Source organism: Anopheles stephensi, chromosome 3 (genome assembly GCF_013141755.1).
Source record: "Anopheles stephensi strain Indian chromosome 3, UCI_ANSTEP_V1.0, whole genome shotgun sequence".
NCBI classification, from domain to species: Eukaryota; Metazoa; Arthropoda; class Insecta; order Diptera; family Culicidae; genus Anopheles; species Anopheles stephensi.
Window position 1 is genome coordinate 88,065,272 of NC_050203.1, and position 19,346 is coordinate 88,084,617.

A 19,346-nucleotide genomic window follows, 5' to 3' on the forward strand; every position below is an offset into this window, starting at 1 on the left:
CCTGCTTGTACTGCAGGGCAAAGCTGCTCTTGTTTTTGTAGTACTGATCATACAACCCGGACTCGTAGAACGCGTGGATGTAGAACGGGAACAGCTCACGAATGAGTGACTTGTTGTAAAAGTAGTACAGCAGATGAAACTCGAAGAATATAGTATCGGCGACACGTAAGTTGCGTTTGTACGCCTCGCTTGCCGCTCGGTCTATGGTACGCATGTTTTCTATTAAAAGTGTGGTGATGCGCTTGTTATCTCGACTGTTGAACAGATAGCACAAGCTATCCACGGGACCTGTCACATCGTCGACGGTTTTCAGATTTAGCCGGGAAGCAAACGCGGTTTTCCTTGGGAAGATACAGCTGTTGCGAATCTCGTCCGGTGAATTGATCTCTGGGTAGTAGCGGGTAAACGAAAGGTAGGAAATGATGAGCGACTGGTAGGAGGACACGATCACGATAGTAAGCAGACAGTAGTTGGTGATGATCTGATTCTCGAACCATCCGCCGTACTTTAATGACGGACCGCCGAGAATGCACATGACCATCTCGAGTAGCACTTCCACAAAGTTCAACTTGCTCAAGAATTGTCCAAACAGTGACAGAACGGCAGTCAGTATAAAAACCAGTGCAAACAGTGTGATCCAGCTGTAGTAATCGAACGGATCGACTAGCACCGATATTACGGGCTTCGGTTTGCTCCGTGGCACTAGCACACTGACGAACGTACTGCCAAGAGCCATAACCTTGTCCGAGCCGAGGAACGGGACCCCAATGTGTATTACACCGTAGTCCATGCTAGTGTCCATGGTAGTAGAAGCAGCAAACGATCCGTTACGATGGCGAGCTATCGTTTCCCCGAGGTAGGCGTCAAAGGTGGTCACCTTCTGGTTGCCATCCGGTAGCGACATACGTAGCGTTCGCCCGTAAAGATTCTCCAGATCGTTCGGGACGCGTATGTTGAGCGGATCGAGCTGGATCGTTTGATTGGTGAAAAAGTTCTTGTGATGGATCTCGATTGCGGTCCGATTGTAGAGGATGTGGTACGCCTTGTCCAAAATGATTCCGCTGCTACTGTTCAGGTCTTCCATCAGCAAGTTTTGCTCCAACTTTGGGTGAAATATAATGTAACGACTGCCGTAATAGATGGGTTCGCTAGGCTGGAGAAAAAAGGAGAAGAGTATTAAAAGCAGTTGTCGAAAAGAAGAGGTTGAGCCAACCTTTAGTCTTTCATATCCTCGAACCATCATAAGAGCGCAACGACGGTTCTCGTAAGTCCAGTACGTCAAACTGCTGAACTCATTGGATATGATTTTAAGCGGTGCATTTATCTTCAATATAGCAGTCAAAATGTCCTCCGATAGTGGGTCGGTGTTGTAGTTCAGGACAAACAATCTTTTCTGACGCCATGCCGGACACCACTGGTCCTGGAGTTCTACAAATGCTTGTACAATGAAGCTAATATCGGAGTGTGGAGGTGTAAGCAGTGGAAAAGAGTTCGTAATGCTGCCAGCGACAAAACTTGTGACAAAACAGGCAAAACACAAAATCAAGCACGGTACAATCACTAGGGACATTGTGTTGAAATTTTACTCTAACTTTGGTTTGCCCTGTGGTTTGACCGGTTGGACAGTTGTGTCTTAAATGTGTCAATATGAGCGAATCACAGCCGAAGCATTTCTGTTTCATTGTTTATCTGATAAGAATGAATGAAATTTCATTAGAACAATTCCCATCAAAGTTTAATGGACGTGGTGTGGTAGTGAATCAAACAGCTGTACTTTAAAATCCCCAAACCATACCCAGGGATGCATGAATGATTCCGACTGACCGTGTGCGGTTTCATTTTTGATGAACTTCACATCCGAACTTTGCAATCACACTTGAAAGTTCTCGAAAGGAAAAATCGTTACTCTAATGCAACTTTTAATGAAAAGCAATTTTTCGCCAAAGAAAGGCCAGCTGTCGCTCTTCCGGCATCGCACGAAAGACCCAGATGTGGGCTGGTCGTGTGGCAATATCGTGTGCGGCTTGAAACGAAACATCCACGTAACTTCCCCACATTTGTTCGAAGCTAAAATTGATGGTATTCTGTACGAAGCTGCCAAAATAAAACGTGACTCAAGGGAACGTCACGTCATGCCCTCTCTCCTTGCCGTTCTTTACGCCTGATGTAAATAAGCATTCTACTGGTGTTCTGCAGTTGGTGCGATAGAAATCCTTCGAATGTTATCGATTTCAAGCCAAAGAACACAGATTTCTTCCCACAGTCTGTGTAATGAAACGTTTCAGAACTGCCATTGCAACTCTCTCAGTCTCCGTATTGTGTGCTCGTTTATGCAGCTGGGCACAAGCCATCTCAAGAGTCCGGTTCACGCAAAAGCCGTTTGTTGAGGTTGTATTTTTAGAACAAAATTGTAAATTCATCATTTCTGGCGCATTTGCTCAGTGGTTTTCCTTTCATTTGCCGGCTGTTGATGCTTGTGATCACTGTGTGGGTTAGCAAAGTTGTTGTCAGCTGCATTAAAACGCTTGACACAGCAGATTCAAAGAGACGGCACACTAGCAAGTGAAAATTTGAAATCGTTCGTCCAATCGCTTGTTTTAAAATATTTGCATACAGGCAGATGCCCGTAGAGGTTAGATATTTCGATTCGGCGTTGATGCATCTTTCCTCGCCTTGTTTTTTGAAGCGATTGTATAACCACCAAGGGCCTTTGTGCGCTAATCGAAGTTCGTGTCGTCACCGTCCGCCAACCCTCTGCCTGCGGTGGCCACATTCCGCGTACGACGGAAGTGGCATCGAGATGGAACGAACTGGCAGCGGCGGCATCACTGCGTTGCGTCGAATGTACGGAAAGCGAAAAGCTTTTCCAGCGACTGGCGACGCTTTTGACCATTTAAAACCATCACACATACCTCCCAACCGGCACTTCAGCCAAGCAGTCGGATGAGCAACAAAGGATGCCCGTGACCAGCCAACGAGCCAGCTGGTAGCCTAGCAGCTTGTAACGTAATCTTTCCGAATCGATCTCGAAATCATGATGCGTGGCGACTTCTCGCACCCGGGCGAGCCACCAACTACTACTCCTCCGCCACCTACTGTCCTTGCCCTGTGAGGAGACTCTTCTTTCGCCTTCGTGGCACACCTCGAAATCAAAACACTGTGTTGTGCGGACGACGATGATGATTTTAAGAAAATTACCCGTGCGACGCCATAATTAAGGACGTGCGCATATCGCTTCATGCATATCGATAGCTGGGTTATGAAGCTTTGGGGTGATGTGGGGTGCCTGAATAAGGCATTTTTTTCGGATTGTGCCACCCGTAAAAGGCTGCCGACAATTTTGGCTAAAAGTCATTATGCGCCTTGTGATGGAGGCGACGACTGCTTTCTTTATGCCTCGAGGAAGCTTGGAGAAAGGAGTCATGTCACAAGCGCTGATGGCGTATCGTTATGGTTGAGAATGCTCCTCAGTATTGTAAAAATGGGGGTTTTATGGATTCCCTTTCCCAACATTCCTTCTGGGGAGGAGACTTTAGGCTGGCGTGCAGCCCATTAGCCCAAATATAAAACTCCTTCTACGGGGGCTTATTACTGCAAGATGTTTCTTAATTTCTCAAAAGTCACAGAATGCATGCGTCTCGCAAATAGCGGTAGTGGTGCCGGTAACTGAGCTTGATGACCAAACCCGAGACAGCCAGAGTGTGTTGAAATGAAGGTCGTTCGATTAGTCTTGCGTAGGTTTCTTACAGCATTGCCCTTGATTTGCCAATTGAGCCAAGAAAAACGAATCACAATTCTTCCTCGGTTTCGTTCAGCGGAAGTTGATGGACTGATTTTCATTTAAATCGATTCGTCTAGCACAGATACCGTTGATAATTGTTTTTTTTTTTTGTTCCCTCTTCTGTTTTCCTGCTTGGGGCAAGTTTGTTGGCGACTTCTATTAGAGTAAAAAGTATTAGTAGGAAGTGGAAGGTAATTCAACATGTAGTGAATCGAATTAACCATGTTTTGTAGGCTTGCTTGCTAGAATTCGTACTGGAAAAAATATATATCTTGGTTCATTTACATTTACTGAAATCATATTGTTAAATATTATACTGCATTTTATGTGTTAAAATGCTGTCCACTCTTTTATATCTTCAAACAGCGTCTTATATTACTATTTATATTTTTGTTTCGTCTTTACAGGATAGCTCCATCGAATTTATTTAGTGGAAATTGCTGACTACTGCTTGTGGTGTCTCAACGGTAAGCCACTTTGTAAAATGTTTGATCACCTAATACCAAACAAATAATCGAAACCTCATAACGTGTGCACAATCCTACTATGAAAATATTTGACATACATCAGCAGAAAGATAACACTTTTGATGGTAACAACACGCATGTGAGTGCACAATCCAATTTATTGCTCCAAGGCTAAAAGTTCCGTAAATGATAAAATCGTATAATCGGGGATTGTTTCGATAAGATTGGATAGTTTAAGTGGAATACGAGCATTGGCAGTATTGTCGTTCGTCACAACGATAACTACCAACGTGGGATCCTGGGGGAGCATTCCTGGACTGATAAGGTTGGCAACAGCACGTAGAGCATGACTGGATTATTAATTTGCGCTCATCTATCTTATCAATACCGTATTTGTGGGAGAAAGGGCATGCAGCATGTTCCATAAATCTTCTATCATGTCCATAACTTGTTCAACAGTAAAGGCACCACCACGATCGGTGGAGGATTTACACAAAGAGTTTCACGTAAAGATGTGCTGAGCATCTATAGGTATGACTTGGAGTTAGGACGAAGTGCCAATTCGAATTAGATTCAATTCAATTATCTATCCGCAATGTGAGGGGTCTCTTTATTCTCTCACTACGGGATAGTCCTCAAAGCAAGGCCATATAAAGTGCAAAAATGTACACATTTGAACACTCAGAAAATTGGGTCATAACGTTAAAAGTCTCACCTGTACAACTTCTAGCTCATTGTTTGACTGCTTGGCGCTTCGCCGCCAAAAGCATGATCAGCTTCAAGAGCAAAATCTGATAAGCGATTTGCTGAAGTGCGCGGCCTAGCGATAAGCTGCTGTAAAATGATCCATACCAATCACTATGGCATTTAGACTGGCTTTAGACTGCCTTCGCTTGTGAAGAATGAGTGTTCTTTATAAGTTGATACTTAAGTAAATAAAATCTAGTTTACTATACGCTTGAAGCATTGTCAGTTTAATGTGCACGGTATTCCTGGTCAAATTGGATTTAATTTGAAGAGCTCTTGAATGTCTAGGGTCATTATAACAACAGCTCTTACGGACTATAATTACAGCAGGTGGCAAAAATTTCACTTCCACCCATTCTCTAACCCTAATGCTGAGAAAAGTTCTCACCGGGTTTAAAGAAAGAAAGAAGCTCCCGCAAGACCCCAAGGGTCGCGTTTCACAACATACAAATGCTTTTCACTATCACGAGCACCAATCGCCCTGTTTGTGTGCTAAAAGATTGCTTTATCTGTACAACAAACATAAGAAAAAGCGCGGTGAATGACTGCGTTGTACCTTGTTGCGGATGTTAAACAGTTGCAATATTGCAGTGCGATGCTAAAAAGGTCATCGAAGGTCGTGGTCTTCTGGGTGGGAGCAGCAGAAGAGAGCAGTTATAATAATAACGACGGTTGTGAGATGCATTCGCGTGCAGTTGTGTGTTTCCACCAACCACGGTGGGGACTTGCAGTAGAAGCCCGTTTTGCTTGTGGTGAGACACGAGCTCTGAATGCTTGTTTAGCATGAGAGTTGATCTCGCACTGGAAAAAAAAACTGGAGGAGATCTGGGCCAGAGTACGCTAGTGAACCATTATGATTGTTTATGCTTAGTTTAAAATACCATTTTACTGGAGCATGGCTTTGCATTGGAGCACGGTGGGACGATTCGGCCATTTTTGTGTTGTAAGTCGTTTTAATGCTTGGGTGAAAAATATGATATACGGGAGGTGAGTTTCTCTCAAGTTCGATGGTGATAAATGTTTGTGACAACAAAGACATCTCGTCTTTAATTTGCATACTTTATACGCTATTGATCCCGAGAACCGAGGGTCCAAAGTACAAAATCATGAATCATGAAATGATGGGCTGCGTCGCGAGTATGGGCATTATTTTTTCTATATCTTCGCATCGGCAACCTTGTCAGAAGGTTGGACAAGGGAGGCATGCATTTTGTTCATTTGCTAGTTAATTGCAAAGTCGTCCATGATCTCGCTGGTGTGGCTACTGTATGCCTTTTTTATGTCGATGGCTCGCTGGGGAAGGATAACTAGCTTTGAATGAAGCGGCTGTAGCGTTCGAAATGACATGGGAGGTTTATGGCATTATTTGTGGCTTATCGCATGCCGGCCACGTTGCTAAGCTGTAACAAATCTGAAGACTAGACATTACAGCCTGATGGATTGTTTTTGGCTGTTGTGAGATTCCAGCCAACAAAGCTTCGTAAATGGTGGAGCCGCTAGATGAGTTGTCAAGCAGGAGACTCCATGGACGTGGGTGTTATTTGTTTGATAATATCATTTGTCATATTTTAGGATGAACCATAGCTTACCTCCGGCCCGTTGCAGGACGGACTCTCTATTCAAACTAAGACCTCCTGAAGTTTTAGTGCCAATCGTGGACTATCCCAAGAGTAAGATCGTAAGCAATTAGCGTTGGACTATTTTTACTGTGCTTCTTGAGCATATCATACCTCTGAATGTAGAGTAATTTACGCTACAATCGTGTGCTTATTTTATTCAACTGTCATGTCAATAATGCTATAATGGACTTTATTCGGGTGACAACAATGCAAGCAAACATCCCGAATTTCAACAGCCCTACTTAGTTTTCAAGTAAAGCGTCGCAGACATTCTCGTGACAGGCGGAAAACGTGGTAGAGCGCTAAAAACGAGCTAGCTTTTGTAACATTAATTACCACTGACCAGTGAGAGTTAAATATTTACTCGTTACTGGTTTGCGGGATTTGCTCAACATAGCAAGTGGCGCGACAGAGAACTGACATCGTTAGCGTAGTGTGAAAATGGCGCATTCAAACCAGGCTTGGACGTACCCAACATGCCGCGATTTCATGTCATATCTTTCCAGTACCACCGTACCTTCTACTGGTTAGGTGATGCAATAAATTTGCCACACGCAATTGTGTTATAATGTGCCACGCTCGATCCACGAAAAGAGTGCGTGGCTAGGGGTATTAGTTAAATGGCTTTTCTTCCTGCTGCACACGCCTGCCGCACAGTTAACAGAATCAATTGAAGATGTAGTCACACACGTATTGCAACTCTTTGCCGTGTCCACCTTCCGAGAGGGAAAATATAGTTCAAGTACAGATGAAGCTATAAACTCTTTGCTGGCAGCACATGAACATGGAGAGTGTACATCGACTGACGTAACCAAGCATTGCGGAGCCTTTTTTTGCCAATTAGGACACAAGGCAGTGTACGGCATGGAGGGCTCGCGAATGTCGAACGGGGGCCCTCACTGGGCCGCCGAGGAGTTTCGCCAATCGTCGATCGCCAGCAAGATCTGATGAGACTTCCATAACCGGTTTCTCCCGGCGTTCGGGAGCCCATTGATCGTGGTGGGATAAAAAAGGCAACGTTCGTCCGTCACTTGTGCTATAGTACGAGCAGCCTTTGAAAAGTGTGGCAGACGGGAAGGCTCCTGGTTGTGGTTGTGTGTGGCTGTCTCTGGGCCAGGGTTTCACGTTTCTGATCGTCACGCGAGCGTCGTTAGTAGGTGACATCATTCTCTGTCCAGCTTTCGCGCCGACATTCTGGCACGTCTTAACTCTGGCCCCAAGGAGGGTACTTGAGCGTACCTGCGTCAGCTGTTGAACGGTTTCTCTCCAGCAGAACTTAATACGATTCTTTTGTTTGAAACGGTGCTTCCCAAAAAGGTGTTACCCGTGCCTGTTTGGCCTGTTTGATATTGGGTACGCAGATGTAAGATGCTAAAGGTTCCTTGAAGGTACTCAATCTGATTTGTTTGAACCTTACTTAAACCAGACAATTCTCTTTGCATAGACTTTTCCTGGCTGAGGTTAGCTTAAAAACTCCATTTCCGGCGACAGATAATTTTGTGCGCCATTAAAATTGGCAATTCTTGGAAACAGCTCTCAACACAACTCGCACTGGTTTATTTGCTTTACCATAGGCCATTTCCAGGAAAGAACTTAGCTCATCTTTGCAAGTTATGCGTAATTGACGAGGCTCGCCAAACTCAATTCTCAGTTTATTTTATGAGCATGAACCATCGCAGCGTCACAAAGTCAGATTCTCAATTCGCTCTCAAGCTTGTTGCGAGCTTTTTTAACATTCGTTGTTGTGTGTAGCTCTTCGGATAGCGTCGTAATTTTGCGTTTTCATAGCACGCGGGGTGCGTTATGATCCAATTAAATAATGTCAAGTCTATGGCGCACACACAGCAAAGAACCGGAACTAGCGCGAGGCATAGCATACAAAAAATCGTCTAATTATACTTGATTAAAAGGGGTCTGTGCTGAATGCGTTGCGCTAGACCGCGTTCCTCTTCAGGCAGCAGCGGTATACCGTTTCTTTCAGACAATGCTTTATGGGCGGCCCACGGCCATAAAGAGCTTCCGGTAATGCCGGTTCCGTTGCTCTCGCCCGCCAGTTCATGGAAAGTTGTGTACTAAAACAGTGTGCAACCCCTTTTTGTATGACCCTGACGCCGGTGTTGATCTCTGCACGTGTTGGCGTTCTTTCCTTATGTAGATTTTCAACCAACACACATTTCACTGAAAGTGTCTAGATAGAGGACGGTTACGTGCTGTGGTTGTATTCTACTTTTCGATTTTTACTCTCACTAGACAGAACTCATTTTCGTCGTCGTGAATCGGAAAAGTTTACACTTTAATGGCTCTCCATCTGTAAGTTTGACGACGGTTCAGTGCTGTGAAGGGCGTTTTATCAAATCCCAGACATTGGCGGTTGCTGATGGGGGAAACTTTGCTGCAACACCGGTAGTAATTCGGATTCAATTATTGTACAGATCACGCGAATACTTGAATTCGTTCTCAGAACACCTCCTCTACAACATATAAAGTGTAATTTAGCGTTCGAGCATAACTGCTCTACTCTTCGTGACGTGATTGTCAGTTGCATACGGCGAGCGTATCAATAATTTATTTTTAATTACAATTTCACAAACTTTTACTGCACGCACACGTGTCACTAACTAAAGAGTTGATGCAGCGCGAAAGAAATGCAGAAGAGTATCAAATTGCCAGAACGAGAGTGTCGGATCCCTTCTAGCGGTGCCTTAAGAAACCAACCCCCAACACTAAATATTGAAATCTATCCATACTATCTTGATGAAACATTAAACATTGTCCCAGTCAGAGAACCATGATTTGTGCTGAGGCCATTCTTAATTGGATCAGAAATTATTTGACACCGTGCTGTTGTGGCGCACCTTCAGCACACCAGCTGCAGGAATTATGTTAATAATTTACCGTGAAGAAACCTCGCAAGTTGGAGCCCTTTTCGTGACACTTGTTTGCTATTAGTCGTTTTTGAGTATGAATCCATAGCGAATATATTTTTGCTTGCTAGACAGGTTCAGTCAAAACAGGCCCTTCTGGCTAGTTGTACAAAAATCCCTTTGGCTTCGGACCTGGTTGGGCTCGCGCTCTGTATGGGAGTGAGTGGAACTGTCCATCATGGTTGGTTTGCCGCCAAATGGGTGCTCATTTCACATTCAATTAACTCGACGGTCGTTACGCACGGTTCCCTTGGTGCAAAAGCGGCGAAGCCCGGCTGCAACTACTGAGCCTGGTTATGCTGATTGAATTATGCGGCTAACGCCGTAGGTGGAGGATCAACCACAAAAACACCGAGACTGGGTGGAACACACCGACTGGAAGAGACAGTTGCTGGTTAATGCTGCAAAAATGCTGGGCTGATGAATCTTCATGACTATAAATTGTGCGTTGCGAATCTTGTAAAGCTGTTTCGGCCAACATTAACTCTTCATCACAACAGCGCGTATGGTGGATCTGGTTTCAATCCCGACCATCGGTTCCAATTCTTACGTGCACTCACTCACTGCTGTAAGTGAAAATAATTAATCCAATGACATTGGCCATCGCTGTCGCGTACTTGCGATCGTCACGACGTTGACGTTGATGGGAAACAAATGTTTTAGAACGCAAGCTAAGATGCTGCACTGCAAAGCACAACTGGCAGAATGCACATTCACTGTACCTTGCCCATCAACGTGCCTTGCTTACGTCAGCAGTCATTCAGTTCGGTACATCGTTGCGGAGCACGATTAACGATCTGAGTGCGCATTTCATTCAAGATGTGCAGACGTGTAAAGGATATGATTTTGTTCATCGCCTGACTTTCCTCCCGCAAGAGAAGCAGAAATACGGTACCGTAAGTGTGACGTAAGTGGTATTAAAATGAGAACAAGCTTTTATAGCTCGTGTTTTAATAGATAAAATGCGCTGGTCAGTGGCCAGATCCAAAACAAAATGATTCATTGTATCTGGTTTTTGCTCGCTTCCGTTGTTGCGAATGTAAATGAAGGAGGTGATCATGAAAGTGGCGTGCAGGTGTACAGTTACATTCCTTTTTACAAGAGGACAATGAATTGGGAGGATGAGGGGGGTCTCGTCGCTTCATCATCATTTCAAAGAAGTCGCCGCTTTTGCATACAATAGAAGAAGTGAAATTACGTAGCACAATCTACAACACCCATTACCGGCAGAGAATGGCGGGTGCTGGTTGGAGACACTCAGGTTACAGTTCATAATCCGACAAAAGGGTGTGCCACATAGATGCATCACACCGCCGCCTGCCTTTACTAATGGAAATAGAGCAAAACGCAAGAGAACATCACTGTCAAGTCTTCTCACACCCCTTGACCTCGACTCTTCGCTGCTCGATCATCTATTATGTTGCCATAATATGAACAGCAGGGTTGTATTGGAATTACAGTACCCTCAGCACGGTGGAAAACAGAAGGACATGTTTGCGTATACGACCTGCAGAAACGGTAAAAAGCAGCACAAATGGATGCAGACTAGAGGGAAAAGCCGAGCCGCGCAACCCTGCCCGGCTCGGCGAGTGCTCTTGCAAACTGGGAACGGATGAATTGCGAACCTGATTCTAAGCAAATGCAATTGCTGCATGCAAGACAGAAGCACTTGCAGCTGTTTGCGCGGGATGCTCGGTGGATTGATTGTAATAAAATATCGATCATTATTGTCGAGAATATGGACAGCCGGACGACAGCGACCATACAGTGTGATGCTTGACTTACGGGGAAACAATGTTCCAAGCAAGTCCCAAGACGACAGTCCACGATGGGACGATGACATCCGACGTTGTTGTCCCACATTTAGCTCGTCACTGTTCGCATGTAGACAACGGCGCAAGAATATGCTGCACCTGAAGGGGGAGGCATCAAACAATCAAGCTTTTCCTTCCGCATTGGCAAAGTGGGAGGAGGGTAATGATTGCAAAATAAAAAGTATACCTCGGCTCGGTTTCCTTCGGCAGCGTACCGCGCATCCAGGCGAAGTCTCCCGGGTGCAATGTCGCGACGGCCAGGAAGTGGGTTTGTTGTGGAGTAGCGTGGAGCTTATTGTTCTGATGATGGATTCAGGCGGAGAAAGGAGGCCGTGCAATGGTAGAAGCAACGAACATACGTGATTACATGTTGATTGAGGAAAACAAGAGCGAACTCTGGGCTTCAAAGCCCACTTCCGGCAGAGTGCAGCGATGATGCGGGGTGCATTAGGCAGAGACATAAAATATTGTTTCCCGGAACGGTTCGAAAATGATGATGATGATGATGATGATGAATTGCGGCGCACTGCACACAACGCAATGGATGGAGTTTGGATGTGGATGGAAGGTGTTCATTTTCACCCATCCGTCAATTTTCACTAACCAGCCACAGAACACGCACAGACGACCAGCACAGTAAACCGCAACTTCTATCTTTGTTCTAAGGGCTTCCGCGAAAGGGTAGATAATTTTATTTTAATTGTCGTGTTTAATGCATAAAGTTATGCCTCGTTTGTGGCAAACAGAAGTGAAAAACAGCTGTCCTCACAATCGAATAAGGTCATGGACAAAAGCGTGTTTTCATCAGTAGAAAATATTGTTCACATATGGGGTTAAATTCCAACATCGTAAAATGCAACAGAAACTCTTTGATGCTTTTTTTGATGACTCTGAAAATCTGGCCTGAGGCTACAAATATGTTGTTCACTACGTTCAAGTTCACTGAAGCTTCCGTCACGATAATTCGATTATCAGCAATCATTTACGCATCCCCTTTGGAGTGACTCAATAAATTTCTACAACGCACCACTTTCTTGCACAGTCATTCGACATGGGTCTAGGCCCAAACCACAAATAAGCACATAGCATGGCGCAAAATAAGCAATCATGCAAGTTTCGATAAGCTCCGTGGTAACTGACACTTTAAATTTGTGAAATACCATCGGGACCGAGCCGAGCGAGATTGATAAGCAGAACTGTGTAAACCAATACGTGAAGGAAACACTTACCATCCTATAAATAGCATATCTGAATCTTTCTTCCCCATCCCAAAGTATGTGATTCATACTCTCTCGCAGCTCTCTGCTTTTAATGGAGAAGTAGTGTTATCACGTATCACATGTAGTGCCTATTGTTCTGTGTTTTGGTAATGATGAAATTCCAAGATCTCGTTGAAAAAGGAACGGGAACACAGTGCTCTTTAGTCCCCCGATATACAAAAAACGGATAGCATCTAAATGCTGCTGGCTTGACACCTTTCCGCGTCGTTGTTTCGATCAGTCAATCGTGTGCGACGACCTAAGCAGTCGTGATAGTCTAATGATGATCCATGCCGAAAGGAATATGGGAGACACACCGACCACAGGCGGCGATCAAGTTCGGTGCGCTTGTTTGAACATTCTGCCGCCAAAACGATGCCGACTTAAGTAGGGACATGATAAATAAGGCTTAATTACATTAGTCCAGACATTTCTGTGTGTGTGTGTCACTGGCCAAGTGAGACTCACGAAGAAGAAGAAACGTGACAACGAAGCGCATCACACATCGCCGAGCTATCAATTTAATGCTTAGTGTTATTAATTTATTAAATCCCACGTTTTCTTTCTTCCGTCTTTTTGCAGTAGTACTGCGGTGAAGGAGAAGGCGAACCAGAAGGAAGAAAAAAAAGTTCCAAGTTCGTCAATTTCGTGGCGGACGGTCTGTCATCACCTTTGCTGCGATCAAAAAGAAGACCCGGTCTCTGTCCTGTCGCAGCAGACGTATTCAAGCGAGCACAGATCATGCAGTGTGGCGTTGAAACCATGAACGATTGCGAGCGATCCCCTGGTCGTACTGGACTGCGCGTCAACTTCACCGAGAAGGGCGAGGTCAAGGAGCGCCGCGAGAAGTTCCTCACAGCCAAGTACGGATCGCACCAGATGAGTCTGATCCGGAAGCGGCTAGCGGTGGAGATGTGGCTGTACGACGAGCTGCAGAAACTGTTCGATCCTCCCGTAAGTTACCGCCGTGCCGCGGCTCGTTTAATTCCACACCACCACGGGCTGTTAATTAATACGTTCAACTTTTGTTCTTCTTTCCGGTTCGTCCGATAATCTTCCTTCTTCTGGGTTTCGTTCGTCTGGCCGTTCACAGACAGAAGCTATCGACGTGGATATCGACGAGATTCTAGACATGGACACCGATGACATAAGAAGATCGCATTTGTTCGTAAGTATAATGCCCTTCTCGGTGGCGGCAGTGGCAGCACAATCCGGGTCCGGGTGTGGAAAAAGGTCCAAAAATAATGTTTCATTTGATTGGAAAAGAAACAATCTAACAACGGGTCGCGCGATCGCGATCGCATCGCAGCCAGCCGGACGAGCAGCATCCTCCGATTGGCTCCTGTGCTGTGCTCCCGAAGATTATATTTTTAAATCCCATATCGTAACAATCGGATTTTGTGCTACCGGTTAACAACTTCCCCGGTGTGGTGTGATATGATGGGTGTGTATCAGCGGTGGTAAAGATCGAGGAACATCACAAAAAATCACAAGCTGGGCGAGAATTGTCTGTGAGACATTCCAACCACCCCAGTAGTTTTGTTTTCTGCTTTTTTGAAATTCGAGTCGAACGGTCGAGTTGTTTTATTTTTTATTTTTAATGTGCTAAAGCTCGGTAGCAGAGAGATATCCGGAACAGACACAACACCGTCTACCCACGATAACTGTATGGCATTGTAAAAAAGGTACTTGCTCTGCAGAGGAGGCGGTTGCGATCGCTTCAGGAAGTAGTCTGGGAGAGCAGCTTTTGTTGAAGCCTCTTTTTATTTCGTAGTCTTTGCAAAATCGTTGTCCCGATTTCGTTCAACATCAGTCAATATTAAGCAACTCGCGGGCATTCCCCGATATCTTAGAGCTAAGCACAATATGAGCCGCTATAAATTTCGAAGTATTTGGGCATGCGAAGGATGCCTATCGCGGAACGTATATCGTAACAGATTCACTAATTCAGTGAACTAATTAATTGCACAATCTTTTACCGCTGCACAACCACAAACCAGACGTGCGCTAGCTGCTGCACCGCTTCGCCGGGGTCGCTCGGCTCGTTTTTTCGCCTCATAATTAATTTACATATCCGTTTGCCTTTCTATCTTGCAGAGCCTGCTTTCCGCATGCAAACGACCACCGCAAGACATATCGGTAAGCTGTTTTCCGTCTTTCTGTCTCTCTCTTTCGTTACTTTCCATCTAGTCTGAACGGGAGTTCACCCACGGTGTTTTGATTGGAGTAGTTTTTTTTTCTCTCTGGTGTTGCCCTTTCTAATTGTCTAATCGTCCCTTTGATGCTGATACAACTAGCAGTTTTTTTTACTAATACATCCCGTTATCAATGTTTCGTTACAGAAATTCATTAGCGATCTTTTGGATAGGGCCAAAACTCTCTGAGCTGGACTGGTCATTTCAGTTTAAATGTAGCGTTTAATTAATTTAATGTATTATCATTTAACGATGTCACCACACCCTACCAATGCTGCTGCTGCTACCAAGGCACAAAACGGAGAGATTCCCTCCACTGTGGGTCCCTGTCATCCGTTCCTGTGATTCCCGGAGCTGCTGGTCCGACCGATCTAAGATTAGAAGAAACAAAACGCCACCTCCAAACCTTCTTTTTTAGTTTGTGTACACGGCGTTGGCGAAAGTTTTTCGAGCAATTTTAAGAATTCAAATCTTTCGTTTTACACAAGAAAAAGCCCAAGCAAGTCTTGACAACAATTTGAACAAAAATACCCAATCTACTACAGCAGCGTTTGACAAGCAACATCGGGTTCCGAAGCTAAAATTGAAAGGCACAGGTAGAAGCAACTGGTATGAAAATAGGTGTTGAGTGGGTGAAGAGAAAGATTCAATTTTTCTCCAAAGAATACTTTAACAAGCAACACATACATATAGACATAACCACATTAAGCAGGGTTGGTGAACGAGCATGAAAAATCGGACAAACAATAGAGAATGGGCATACAATAATATTGACCATAACACGGAAGAATGACGTGGTTGAGGTAGAAGAGGAGGAACAGAATACAAATTATGCTGTAAGTTTAAAGGTAGTAAAATTTAACGGTAATCGTTTATTTTTTGTATTTGGTTTAAGTTTACACTCTAGCATTTAGTTTTCTAAGGTTGTTAAGACAAACCCACTTTTTTATTGGTAAGATTCTCACACTCGAGTTTTAATCCTTCGAAACAGGCAAAGCAAAAGAAACAGACAAAAAACATGTTCCGACACTTTTAATGATGTTACACTGCCAACTATCGGAAGACCTTCAGAAGATCATGGAAACCACAAATATTGAGCGTCCTTTTGGTTTGCTCTCATACCAATAACTCTCACGCGCTTCTCAGTTTCATTCAAATATATTCCACCAGACACGCACTCGAAAACAGAGGACACACACACACACACACACACACAGTGCCACACAGTCTTAGAATCTGTGGTTGGCAGAGTACACTATCCACTGCTTACACTATTACTACTGCAACTACTAAAACTGATTGCTCAATCAACAATGAAACTTGGAAGTATTACACTACCTACGGCAAGGATTGTAAAAAGTGTTGATAGAATGCAGGATGTTCGGTTGGGCATGGTAGCAAACAAACAAAAAAGTAAGAACAGTGATAAACCTGAAACACGACGAGCGCCAGCCGGCGAGCATTAGAATAATGAAACCGAAAATATATTGCAGACAAAATCCGCGGAGACACACGCGCTTTTCAGTGATGCGTGTGACACCGTTTGGAGGAAGCGAAGTTTATTTAACTGCCACTGTATCCAGGCATCGCGGGTGGCGAGCATTAGTAGAGCGCCATGCGTGTAGTAAAAATCGCAATGAAGCGTTGCTTGAGTTCGGCCAAACTTACTGTAAACACGTGGCAGCAGTTTCATATCCCTTGTTTGTTCGTTTTCATCGCCATTCAACTGAAGCGGCATAGTTGTAGTAGTGTGCATGCATACCTTCTCATCATCCTCATATCACCACGCATCATATCTAAGACAAGCTGATAGGATACTATTTGTTCGCGTTCGGATGTTCGGAAGAGCTGCGCAGAAACTGGGCGAGCGGGCTGGGCTGAGCACATATAGCTTTTTCTTGTCGCAATCTTAAACTATACATCTAGCAAAAACTTACGAGTTACTCAAGTGTGTTGTTTCCTAGCATAAGTTTCCTTCCTTAACAGGCGTTGTGCACACACTATACTAAGCTATGTGTTTGTCTAGTAGGAATGACTATATCCAGGCACGATCACACATCAAACAAACACTATTGCCAATCCATCTCCAGTGTCGCGTGTGTGTGTGTGTGTCTGGCAAAGGTAAAGATGGCAGTTGTGATTTTGTGAAACAGTGTAACTAAAGTGAATAAAAGAGAGAGATTTAAATGACGTTCATTTTCTTTCATCGGTGTAGTCGGATCACCATCATTCCGATTCTTCACACGCACGTTCGTACACAAGTAGCCAATTGCATTGTTAGATCTGCCTGAGAAAAAGAAGAGGATGTGTGGACAAATATCTCACATCATCGTGGCAAAAATGATTTACGCGTGCTTATATGCTGCTGCCTGCAGGGAGAGCAAAACCTGCGTCGGCTATCTTGAGCCTCTGGACCACACGGCCTCATGGCTGGCAACACGATCATCCGATGTTTGGATTTTGCGTCTGTGTGTGTGCTATGACTGGTTAGAAGTGCGCGATCCTATGGAAAGACAGCCAATGGAGTTAGTTTAGGAAAGTAGGTGTGCTATTGTCCAACAGCAAGTATACATCTTAATCACACACACACTTAGACACACTTGTATGGACGAATCGCATAGGGACACAGGACACGTAATAAACATTTACAAAAATGTGTTTGCTGCTGGGGTACAACTCGTTATTCCACATCCGAATCGACAAGAAGGCAGCAGTCCTGCGAATATTCCTTTTCCGATTTTATTTCCATGCTTCTTCCACCGTTTGCATTGTATTAACAACACAGTTACCATTGGACAAAGATGTTTGCGCAAGATGATTTAAATAATTCATTTAACTACCAACTCGTTGCGGTGTACAATACCAATGCCACGCTATGTGCACTGTGGTCTTCGCTAGAATGCGCCTCCTCGTACCTTTATGCATCATTTTATAAGGTAATCTCTGGGGCGTGCGAACGCTTTTCTATGATCTTTGCCTCTTTACCGACTCGTCTCGATCTAAAACAACCAGTCTAAGTAATCTATTTGCTACAGACCTGCTCTAACGTATCAATTCCGAAGCAACGATCCGTCCTCGCCACGACTAGACTGTAGGAATGGTGTACTTTGGCTAGAGTGATCACCCGCCAGGCCGCTACTGGCCAGCAGCTCATTCTCGATGTTGGCTAGCACGTTCTGATACTCAGTTATCTGCAGCGCCTCCCATTCCGCCTTGAACGCGGCCTTCGGGTCCTGTGGCATGGCTACGGCGGCACCGGACATCTGATCCTGCATGGATTGCTGAGCAGCTACGGATAACCAAACAAAGGAACAATAGCGATATCCGATTCGAACCGTTTCGTACCTTTCACTTACCATTATTTTCACCCAACACGAGCGTGTAGATGCTTCGCAGACCGAAAACGTTCAGGAAGTACCACGATGCGGACGACACCCAGGCAGCATCAAGCGACGCCAGCTCGATGCCTCGCTGCAACATCGGCTTGAAGCGTAGTGTCAGCGGAAATGGAACCTTCGTCGTGACAAAGCCGGAAAACATCCAATTAATCCATCCGCCGATCACAATCATGGGTAGCACGTTGATAAAGTTCCCCTTCACCAGATCCGACAGCATCGCGGTCGAATTCGGGCTCGGTGGTGCCCGTTTCTGTGTCTTGAAGTAGCCCGTATCCTCGTTGTTGAAGTAGTGTCTACGCATGGCGAACGATTGCTGCGTGAGGTATTTGCCATTCTCGCGCAGTAACCGGGCACGGATCATCGCCTGGCTGTCCTGAATCTGGGTAAGTTCCGCCTTCTTCTGGGACGATATCAGAATGGAAAAGTAGTGCCGGATGATTCCCACCAGAAAGGTGATTACAACAATGGGCAGAAACACCCAACCGCGTATGTTCGGATCAATCAGCAGCTCGGCCATCGTGCAGAAGAGGCCTCTTTTTCGCACAAAAATTGGTACACTGAAAAGCAGGCGACGGAAAACATACAATTTTACACCACTCTGTGCCAACTTTTGTCGATTGACAGAAACCAAAGTTTATATAGGATCAAGGTATTTAGAAGGGATTTTTTGTCGATTTGACAGACCACCATTTTAGTCGAGATATGTCAGAGTTTGTTTACAAAAACATATGGTATGGAGCAACCCACATAGGATAGAAGATATTTAATTGCATTTTTCGTCAAAAAATCGCTAGCGCTACCTCCACCGGCGCCTCCTCCGACGCTTCCATCACTCTTCTCAATACCCTTCCCTTCGATGACCAGGGTACTGTTATTTCAGGTTAAAAAATGTCTTCTTCTTCTTCTTCTTCTTCTTCTTCTCTTTGTGAGGATATATCACGGTTCGGTGAGGAAGTCCAGCTTCCTGGGCCCTTCCGCACTACTCCGCGATTGTGATACACGATCCTCAATGAGTATGGACTGGCATCTAAAGGCCATATGTCCTTTTTTCTGATTATAATTGTACTGTTGTATCTTTTGTCGTTCTTGTGGTCACTTTTTGTTGGTATTCTGTATAGATGTTTGTTGACACCTTGATGGTC

At 44.7% G+C, this 19,346-nt stretch overlaps 2 protein-coding genes across 5 annotated transcripts in view; one reads left to right on the plus strand and one right to left on the minus strand.

Moving 5' to 3' along the window:
* Positions 1-16,993, plus strand: part of LOC118514117 (protein phosphatase 1 regulatory subunit 14B) — a 32,230-nt gene extending 15,237 nt beyond the window's left edge. For 3 of the 4 annotated variants that reach the window (XM_036060694.1, XM_036060693.1, XM_036060696.1), the window contains exons 2-6: positions 4,189-4,248; positions 13,194-13,565; positions 13,705-13,779; positions 14,709-14,750; positions 14,954-16,993. In XM_036060694.1, the coding sequence (XP_035916587.1) occupies positions 13,353-13,565; positions 13,705-13,779; positions 14,709-14,750; positions 14,954-14,995 (372 nt within the window). In that variant the 5' untranslated portion in view covers positions 4,189-4,248; positions 13,194-13,352 and the 3' untranslated portion in view covers positions 14,996-16,993. The remainder of the gene's footprint in view (positions 1-4,188; positions 4,249-13,193; positions 13,566-13,704; positions 13,780-14,708; positions 14,751-14,953) is intronic. The other variant, XM_036060695.1, reaches the window with a different exon arrangement.
* A 530-nt stretch (positions 16,994-17,523) lies between these two features.
* On the minus strand, positions 17,524-19,337 carry LOC118514115 (ER membrane protein complex subunit 3). The gene is made up of 2 exons (XM_036060691.1): positions 18,163-19,337; positions 17,524-18,095 (listed from the first exon to the last, which is right to left on the minus strand). The coding sequence occupies exons 1-2, from the start codon at positions 18,719-18,721 to the stop codon at positions 17,857-17,859; spliced, it is 798 nt and encodes a 265-aa protein (XP_035916584.1). The 5' UTR covers positions 18,722-19,337; the 3' UTR covers positions 17,524-17,856.
* Between the last annotated feature and the right edge of the window lie 9 nt (positions 19,338-19,346).

Coding starts and splice junctions, on each gene's coding strand:
- LOC118514115 (XM_036060691.1), bottom strand. CDS start 18,721: ATGGCCGAGCTGCTGATTGATCCGAACATACGCGGTTGGGTGTTTCTG. Junction 18,096..18,162: donor CGTGTTGGGTGAAAATAATG/GTAAGTGAAAGG, acceptor GGTTATCCGTAG/CTGCTCAGCAATCCATGCAG.